At 41.7% G+C, this 10,207-nt stretch overlaps 1 protein-coding gene across 1 annotated transcript in view; it reads right to left on the bottom strand.

The window, feature by feature from the left end:
• Positions 1–400: 400 nt before the first annotated feature.
• Positions 401–10,207, bottom strand: part of NFATC2 (nuclear factor of activated T-cells, cytoplasmic, calcineurin-dependent 2) — a gene marked incomplete at its 3' end in the record, with an annotated part of 50,021 nt that continues 40,214 nt past the window's right edge. Inside the window, exons 7-10 of the mRNA XM_010180340.1 lie at positions 4,494–4,549; positions 3,439–3,565; positions 1,155–1,850; positions 401–549 (exon numbers count right to left, since the gene is read on the bottom strand). Of these exons, the coding sequence (XP_010178642.1) occupies positions 401–549; positions 1,155–1,850; positions 3,439–3,565; positions 4,494–4,549 (1,028 nt within the window). The remainder of the gene's footprint in view (positions 550–1,154; positions 1,851–3,438; positions 3,566–4,493; positions 4,550–10,207) is intronic.

Raw genomic sequence — 10,207 nt, 5'->3', positions numbered from 1 at the left:
CAACTGGACCAGTAAAAACTCTCCGGATTTTACTGTGATGGCACCGAAGCTCTATCAACCACATTTCAAACACAGAGTAATGGAGAAAACCATCCAAACTGTACTCTGCAACAAAAGCAGCAATGAAGGCTGTACATGATACAGCCACAGAGCACTCAATACCCAAGTCGAAGAAAACAAAACTTTCATGGGCACAATTTCACAACTCTCACAACTGCAAGAAAAGTCCCAAACTACTGGGTGCTTACAAGGCACATAACAGTGCGTATTCATAAGATAAAATCATGCATGCAATTGCCTAGACTGACAGGACAGCAGCAGCGAATATATGTGAAAATCAGATCTGTATTTCATGCAGACCACCACCCTATATTTGCAGCAGTATAGCCAGCAACCTCACTCTGCTCCCACTAAAATCAATGTTGGTTTTGCTACTGGCCTTTATGATTGCAGCATCCAGCTGCACTATTAACTTTGCATTGACTTCCTCTTGCAAGCAACATACTTTAATAAAAGAACCAATCAACCAGACTGCCAATAGCTGCCTACCTAAGAATAAGAATGTTCAAAGAAAGCTTTACTCTAACTTATATTCATTCCTAAAGGCTAAATCTGCTGGGCTCACAACAAAGAAACAGCATTGTTGTACTGATCAATGTCCTACTGTTCATCTAGAACATCTGCAATAGTTTTGCCTGCAGCACTACCCCATTCATTACAGGCCTTGATAGACTGTTCAATGGGCGCTTTTTTTTGGGTACAAAATGTACAAAAGCATTTTACAAAGTGGACTTTGCCCTGATATGAATAATAAAAAATTAATTTAAAAGTGCATTTTGTTTCAGATTCTCCATTTTCTAAACTAACCTTTGGCAAATGGAAACAAAATGGCAACAGCTCACACCACGACACGAAGCAAGACGGGATTTTTGCAGAACACTATGTTTTTTGCTCAATTGCCAAAATGCATTGCTATCTACCAAAAATGCAGTTGATGAAAGACCAAAATGCAGCACGAGCAAACAGCAAATACCCACACCTATAAAAAGCAGGCCACGTTGGTTTTGTGCCAAGGAACAGATGGGGTTTTTAAGTCCTAAACTTCCCCCCTCCCTACAACAAACCCATCCATACAAGAGAAAAGCGGTGCTTACCGTCATCCAGATATGCTTGGTCCAGATTCTGTTCCTGTTTAATGGTGACTCCAGCTGGTAACACTTCTTTCTGGTCGTTAACCGGCGGTCCATTTTTTGCTGCTCGCTGGCCTGAGGCTGTCTGCTGCTGAATCACGGTAGGATATGAACTTGGGCTTAACCTTTGTGCTTGACTGACCTGGGGCTGGCTGGATCTTGCAACACTGGATGTAAAATTTTCACAGCACATGATGTGCTGAAATTCTTGGTGACTTCCACACCTCAGCTGCTGGTTGGTTGGAGAATAGTGAATCACTGGAGAAGACTGCTGGTTGCCTGGAGAGTGATGGAGCACTGCAGAAGTTTGGCCTGGAGAACCAGCGTGCACCAGCACTGACCTATGGGCATCTGAAATAGCAACTGGCGTAGCCATCAAATTGGACTGCTGGTAGCCCAGTTGGCTCGGGCTAAGGCTCTTGCTTCTTTGGTATATTACAGCGGCCGGATTCTGCTGATGGTATCGAGAATCAGGAGAAGAAAGGCCTGAGCGCAACTGCTGGCAAGGAGCCATAGTGGCCACAAGACAGGAAGGGGATTCGGTGACCATTGTATGCTGTGAATAGTAAGGCTGTGTTACTGTTCCCAGACCACTGTGTACTGTATTGCAGATTAAGGCTGGATCATAGTCATCAATGGGCTCTGTTTTGATTGATGGTACTAGAATAAAGCATGCAAAGGACATTATTCGTAACAAGCTGATGAGAAACAGAGAGGTTTTCCTTGAAGTAATAAAATATTTAAGTCATTTACAAGATCTGCATGTGTGAGCTCTTATCTTGCAGGCATTGAGCTTAATAAATCACATATATGCAATCATGGCAGAGTCTCCCTTGAAAGCACTCTGTACTAAGATGTTCTTGAAAATCTTTAATGATCTAATTAACCACAAACTTCTAAAAATTGAAAAATTCAATACTTTAGCTCATATTTTAATTCACTTAAGGGCCATTCTGGAACATAAGCAAAATAAGAAACTATAGACAGTTGTTTCGTGTAGCACTTCCATCTCAAAGGAAGACTGAATAAATAGAAACCCTGTGAGATATACAACTCCTCATTTTTCTGTCAAACATTTAACTAGCAACCAAAGGCAGAGTTGAACTACTGTAAAGCTTTCTTTTTAGCTCCTTTTCTGCATGTAACTTCCTCAGTACTGAGAGCTGAAGACCTTTCTGACACCATCATTTAAAAGACCATGATTTAGTAAGAATTGTGTGATATTGGTACGCATAAACGATGGTCCTCTACAGACAAATTTGCACATTTCTAATGTGGTTTTTTTTTGGTCAAATCTTCCCCGAAACTCAGTACAGAAATACCATCCAATGGAATCCATATAATGGTCATGCAGTAGGGTTATTTCTTTGGAAGTGTAAGAATACCTTTCTCTGAAGTGGTCTATTTTAGGGATTGTACTGAGATACTATTGTACTTCTCAATACTATTCCATAGCAGAACAATTTAGCAACTACACAAAATCTTCACATTAGTGATACCCTATACAGTTCATAAATTCAGGAAGAAGACCAGAGATTTTCAGGCTGGAGAAGACTAAAATAAGAATCACAATAAATGTTTGCCTGTCCTTAGAAACCAGTCAAATTAAGACATAATTTTGAAGCTTGCATAAAATCTGTTATTTTATGCTTTCTGGTTTCCACAACACAATACTTTTATTTTCTCACAATATTTTTCTCCCAGCCAAAGCTGAGAAATTCTGGGAATCTCATTAGTAATCCTACTGCATTCATTGTGACATGGCTCACCAGTTCCCAAGAGGAAGAACATCAGAGAAGCATTGATATTTTTCTCAACCAGCCTCATTCTGAAGAATATATATTGCTCATCTTCCTCCATACCAAGCCCTTGTTACTTTCCCAGATCTGATGTTATCTTAGTGTCTTACATGTCAGCTGGGGAAGGCAATGCTCATGGTTTTCACAGGGTCACATCGTGTCGCAGACTGAGTCTGCTCCCACTGAGGCTGTTGGCAAACTTCCGTCAAGTGAATAGGGCAGCATCAGCCCGTTGCCAAGATAACTGTCCCCTTAAATTTATGGGAAATTCCTGAGCATAAATCACATGCATCATTTAAATTAAACAGTTGTTGAGTGCTTGGCTGCACTTAGCTGAATTAAATTAGTAAAATTTAGATCCTCAAATAATGGCAAGAAAATGACACAGCAGAAAATAAAATCTTGCTCATGAGAACTCGGCAACAACTTGCTCTGTCATTGAGAATTACCTGGGTGATAGGTAAAATGCTGAGGTTGACTTCTTTTTCTTTTCCCATTGATGACATAGAAATTCACCTTCACAGCTGTGCGAATGTGTTTGTTACGGTACTCTGGTATTTCTACAAAAAGCATGCTCTGAAACAAGGAAAGTGACAATACAGAATTAGTAACTGAGGCTGACCGCAAATTCTTGCATGGATCTCCCCTGTTATGCGTCCAGGCATAGAGAAAGAGAAATCTTCCTATTCATCCCTATAAAGAAGGTATGAGAAGAAAAAAGGAAAAAAAGGGCAGACGGTAAGAGATTAGAAGAATTTTGGTACTAGGAAGCTGTTTTCTGTGTACTGTATCCTCTCTTGTACTTGGTGTTGTCCTGAACTTGGAGAGAAGTCTCAGCTACAAATACAACACACAGAATGGCAATAAACACAGCAGCACTGTTAATCACACTGTGCTTGACAAACAACTACGTATTGCAAAATTCTTTCTTTTTGTTAGAATAAACTTGATTATTCTATAGGTTCTTTTACTTATACACAGCCGGATTCTACTTCCATGGAAATTAACAGCAAGTGTCCAGTTCTCTCACGCAAGGTCAGGCATGGCCCATGGCGATGTAAGTTCTTGCTCCTAAATGTACTGAGTGACTACAGTAAGGTCCCATTAAGCAAAGTGAACAAAGAGGCTCATTCCCTTGAAAGATCAACGTTCACTTTAAATACTATAGTACAAATCCTGTCCTGCAAGTACAGAACACCCAAGGCTTCCATACAGGCAAAAGGAAGCCAGGACAGCCAGCATCCTGCAGAGGACGGGGCTGATACAATAGTGTCTTCTGCAAGAACACAAAATCTAGCAGTTATTCAATTTGCTGTGGGTTACTACTAAATGAATAGTTTCTTTTTGCAACATATTTACTGCTGAAGCATTTGACATTTGTTCATCACAGCAGTAAGATAGCTGCTCTTTCTGCTTTTGAGACGGTCTTTGAGAGCTATCCCTTGAATACAACTTGCTGACTGAGAAGCCCAAGGAGAGAACATCCGATGCTTTGTATACTTACAGGCTGGCTCTTATCTTTATCCACTGTTGCCTCCATTTCCCAGATCTGCTGCCCATCTAGGAGAATATCACAATATTAACCTCACTGTATTTTTTTAAATCATAAAGCTTGACTTAAAAAAGGAGACAAATTAAGGGCATCAAGGTAGCAAAGCTCTCAAAATGGACTTAATTTCAAGCACCTTCCCAGTCCTAACCAAAAGCAACAGCATCTCATTTAAACATGTCATTTAACACTTCTCTTGTCAGGAAAAGGCTTACATAGATATTAAAATTAAATGTTTATATAGAAATTAGCCAAATTGAGGAATGAAATATTTAGCACAGGTGCAACATCTGCTTTTTACCAGACTTGATTTCAGCCAGCGTGACTGATGGAGGGCACCAGAAGGTCAGATAACTCATTAATAGTCCCATTTGGTCTCACCAAACTTTTTGCTCTTTTAAGCTAAGATCACACGAGTTCCCACCAGTGTGGCAAGTGGTGGAGTGGGCAAGGAGGTGCAGGAAGGACTAGCTAAACATCCAGATCTCATATGGGGTGCACGGAGATGGAAGCAAGCAAACTCAGCCACATTAGGGCTGGTTTTCAGAAGTGCTGCACAACAAAACTGGCAGATGCTCTGAATTCTCACTGGAGCATAGGTTTTTCTAGAAGTAGTTCAACAGGGACAGATTCTTACATTAACTGGGAAACCAGCCATATGGAGTGCTTGATTTCTGTTATGTATGCCCTCTTACTATTTATACTCTTTTCTTATACGTGCAATATGAAATGTCAGCACATGATATCTAGCAATGCATCTCCTCTGATCAAGGAACAAGCCCAACACCTCTGACAGTGGATCCGCACCTCCACACTGCCACCACTACAGGCTGTGAGGCAGTCCTGCCTAAACTCACAGTAAAGCATCACATATTCACCGTACTCAAGGTAACAGCACCTCATTGCTTGTGTGACAGCCTCTACCTCATCTCCATGCCAAGTTACACAAAATTGCATTTATAGAGGAAGACAAAATTTGTTCCCTTTGTATCAAATACCATCAAAGTGACTCCTGAGCCATAAGAGTACATCTGCAGTGATAGGACATTTGTACACAGACTGGGTGCTTCATCTGGCTACAAATACTTCTGAAATCTACTGTCGCCCACACTTCCCAGAAAAATCTTTTAGCAATGCTTTATTTAATACCTTTTTATATATATCTATTTTAATCTCTACTCCTTTGATTTTTATATTCTGCTGAGCCTTTTAGCCGAGCAATTTGCAGAAGAAAAATACTGATGGAAAAAAATTGCCTCATACCTTTCTGAAAGCTTGATTTTAAAATGAATAGGGGACACGTATCCAAACGAACCAACATGACTTGAAATACTGCAGCCGCAAGGCTGGTGTTTGCTTTAGAGAGGAGGGGCAAGCTCCCTGGTGTGTTTCTGCAGGGGTTCCCTAGACTGCACACTCAGGTCTGGCAGGACAGTGGTGGAAGTCTCCTAAAAACAATCCTTCTCACAGGACTTCTTATTTTTTCAAATTCTTGGAAATTCTACAAGAGCTGCTTTTGTCCTCTGTTATTTAAGTACTTCTGCTTTTGGCAAAAAGGGAAATGAAAGAGTATTTTTAAATGCATTTTGCTTTTTTTTCTGTTGTTTTCCTCTTTGTTCTCCTCTCCGCACAGACAATGAGCTGACAGATGTGCTTGGCTCCCCGGGCAGCCTCTCCCCAGAAGGACTCGAGCTCCACTGCCTTGCCCAGCCAGGCCCCTGCAGCCCCAGGGAGGGCCCTGCACCCCTCAGCTCCACATCCTTCAACCGAGGGGTCCCTCCCTACACACCTGCTGCACCAGGCAGGCCCTCACCTGCCCCAGCACCCCACACCTGAGACACCTCGGCTATGTTTTGGGCCCTAAACATGCGAGAAGGAGAGAAGGGTTTTCCTCTGAGTCTGTCGCCACAGGGTGCTACTTACTCTCTCAGAATGGGCTGGCTCCTTGGGGTGTTTTGCCAGGGTGCCTGGCTTGTGGTGGGCAGGAGTGGGCATGTGGCACTGGCTGGGCCTCCTCACCCCCCCAATCCTTCCCACTGGGGAAGTGGAAGCAGCAGAGGAATAGCTGAAAGTTTGGCTCCATCCATTGTTTACCTGTAAGGATGAGCCTCATGAGGGGAGAAAGGGACCTCCTGGACCTCCAAACACCTCACGCCACTACTGCCCAGCATTCTGGTGCAAGGAGAAAACACCAAATAATTCTGACTTTTTTTCCTTTTTTTTTTTAAAGTGTTTCAAGTTCCACACAGTGAGTCAGTTGTCTTTTCTACACTAACACGTGGATTAGTGACAGACTGCCAGAGCAGAGACAGCCTGAGGAAGCTGTATAACAAGAGCCAACAAGTCTCTCGCCTGGTTTGCTGCTTAGCCCTCACATCCCAAAGGACCACTGCACAAAGGAATGCAAAATACTCCATTATTTAGCAATAAGCATTGTTTTTGGCCACCGCTCTGGACTGCTGTAGGTTAAATCTATAGCCCTATTAACATAGCCAATGCTTCACCTTGGTTAAAATGGTAAACATCTTGGGGAAGGGGGAAGCCAGCAAATACTGAGGGATTAATCCAGCAAATACTAAATGTATTGTCTGATGATAAGGCAGTAAAGACTTAATTCCTCTACTAGGCGACCTTAATGAAAATAAACTATCATAGTATGTGTTAAGGAACCTCCTCATAGCCCCCAAAAAGCCCCGAAAGAGACATTTCTATAGTTCTCTAAGGAAAAAAGGAGGGAAAAGGAAACAACAAAATATGTCATAAAATAAGAGTTCTGATAGAGACGCGCATCGGGAACTGTCTAAGCAATGCAATATGAAGATGTTCTGAAAGCAAGGACAGCCAAGTGGTTTTCACTCCTGGTTTTCCTCCAGGCGGAATGTTTTCATCTTTGTTACTGCACTGCTAAATTCAAACAGTCTGTGCAGCTACAACAGCACTAACTTCACAAGGAAGGTAGCAATCAAAAGGATTTGTTGGTCCAAAATGCATAAAATAAAGGAGAAATGGGCCTCCAAGTCATCTGCTGTATTCAAAAGGCCTGTGAAGCATATGCAACCACAATCACAGTGGATTTGATTTAGTAACCAAGCCACTGAAATTGCACTAGAAGCTAATGAAGCCAACCGTAAAAATCAAATGATGTTAAGGCTGAGTCCAAAGTCTGTGGGGATTAAGAGTAAGAACTAGAATAAGCCTAACCAAACAAGAAATAAATGTATTTGGAGTTATCATTCTAATGATGATAGATGCTTCTGTTTGGATATATTTATGCTTGTGGCAGCTAAACAGGTTTCTAACAAGTCTGTCAGCAGCAGCAATCCCAGTTCTTTAAGCACTGTTGAATATAACCACTCTGCAGATCACTCCCTGACCTTTATGCTTAAATATCATGATGTGGCTCCATCTGTCTCACTGCTTCACTTTTGTAGTTGCAAATGTACAAACTTTAACTTGAGACAATCAATATTTGCTTTTCCTTTAACCCCTCCAGACGTGTACATTATGGTGAGCTTTTGGCAGAAAGATGAGGGAGGCTGTGAATGAAATGAAAAATACAACTGCATTCAGAAATCTCTCTCTACTTTAACCTATCCTTTTTGCTGGTAATGAAAGAAAATCTTTTGATTATGCACACTCAGAGAGTTAATGGAGGGCAGGAGGAATACAATGAGAAGTCTAAGGCCCATCTCAGGGTAGAAGAAATTTTGAACAGAGAAAACTTGCACCAAACTGTCAACACATTTATCATCTTCAGAATGTGCATAAATTAGATATATATTTTTAGGAGGACATTAAAGTGCATTTTTGAAGAAAATCACATTAAAAAATGGGATTTTTATTGTAAGAATGTGCTAAAAATCATAATGCTGATATGATGGTAGAGCACAGCCCGCAATACAAAGCGCATGTCATGACCTGGGTACTCAGAAGCAGGCCCTTTACTCCAGTGCCAGTGTTGCAACCCATGTGGTGCCTAAACACTGTGGATGCATTTTGCTTTGAGCAGGAGGTTGGGATCAATGACCTCCTGAGGACCATTCTGCCCTTGATGACACTGTAATTCTGTCATGCCATAAATGGGACAAATGGCTGGTCCCCTGATTGCTTCCAAATGAGAAGCCTCAACTTGACTGAACACTTAATCTAAAGTCTCCAAGCACAGATAGCTATTTATTGCATATAATTAAACCTGCTTTGACAGTGCAGAAGTAAGAAAACTGCAGAAGAGCAACAGCAACATTTTTGCTCAAGTATTTGAAGAGCATGAGTGCACAGACGCAGAGAGCGGGTGCTCTGCAAGTCGCAGTCAGTGTTGGGCTGTCCTGGTAGCAAAATGCACCAGCCAGAGCACTGCAAGGATGTCCTGGTATGCGTGTGGATCACATAGGAGCTCGGTGCCAGGCCTGTGTCTGTGGTGTGCCTCAAGTTCTACCTCCATAATGGAGAATTCAGTCCTCACCTCTGAAAAGAGTAGTAGTTCCACTAAAGATGATAAAAAATTTTTTGATTTAGATCCTGAGGTCTTACCAGCCATGGGTGCTTCGTGCAGTATTTTTACTGTTCTGGTTGCCTGCTCATTTAATGGCTTGTCTTAGTTGGTAAGTCTTTAACACCACAGGTCAGTGAAATGTTCAGGAAACAGAGATTTTTGTGCTGCTTCAGGGCTATAAGACTTAGCACTAAACCCTGATGAGAGATCCGATTGTGTCAGCACTCTTTGGAGGAATGAATGAGTTGTTGGAAGAAAGTAATTCTGCCCTCTCTAGCTGAAACTGTGATCATACCGAAAGTCTTGCTTCAAACTTTGGGGAAAATCAAAATGTCAGTGTGCATTAGGAACATTTTGGGTGATTCTCTGCAGCCCCTTATAGGGCTTTTTTAATTAGCCAATTAAAGGTTTTCTGAACCAGTTACAGCCTTTACACATTATTCACGATCCTTTACTCATGGCTTTGGGGTCAGCAACTAGCAGAGAAGCAAACTGACTGCTTTATTTGAACAAGCATGACTGATGGACTGAGAGGTTCAAGAAATATTCTTTGCCATTCTCTTCAGCCAAAGACTAAGTATACTATTGTGCCGATTCTGTATGTGATTCTGTGCCTGCATGTGATTTTATGCTTGAAAATGCAGATTGCTTTTCAGTCAAGCATTACACAAATTACTTAATGAACAACCTGTTACCTTTTTCCCAGGCAGCAAATCACGCTAGTTCTCCAAAGAAATTGCGCCTGGTAGCTAGTGGGGCAGCTGCCCTGACTATACATTTCTGCAGAGTTCCCTTTGGGCTTGCAATGAATTGTCCCTATTCAATGTGTTCCTTGGAAGGTCTTCCAAAAAAGCACAACAATTATCTCTGTCAGCTTTTATGAGCAGATGACTGGCATCTCTGGAAAATGGTCAAGGTTTTTTAGAGCCATCCCAGGAACAAAGTAAACAACGATGAATGCTTCCAGCAGAACAGACACCATTTCTGGGGTGTGGAAACGTTATAGGCAGGGGAACACACACACAAAGTCTCTGCTGCTCTTTTCAGGGCCAAATTCTGATTTCAACAGGGAAGTTAGTCTGCTTCATGTCAGTGCAAGGTTTCTCAGCATCTGGTCTTAAGCAGTTGTGTCCTAAGCTTTTAACTACAGAACAGTTTTCAAACTTTAGAGCAAACA

Source organism: Mesitornis unicolor, unplaced genomic scaffold (genome assembly GCF_000695765.1).
Source record: "Mesitornis unicolor isolate BGI_N332 unplaced genomic scaffold, ASM69576v1 scaffold2053, whole genome shotgun sequence".
Classification (NCBI taxonomy): domain Eukaryota; kingdom Metazoa; phylum Chordata; class Aves; order Mesitornithiformes; family Mesitornithidae; genus Mesitornis; species Mesitornis unicolor.
This window is presented reverse-complemented; position numbering and strand designations above follow the sequence as displayed.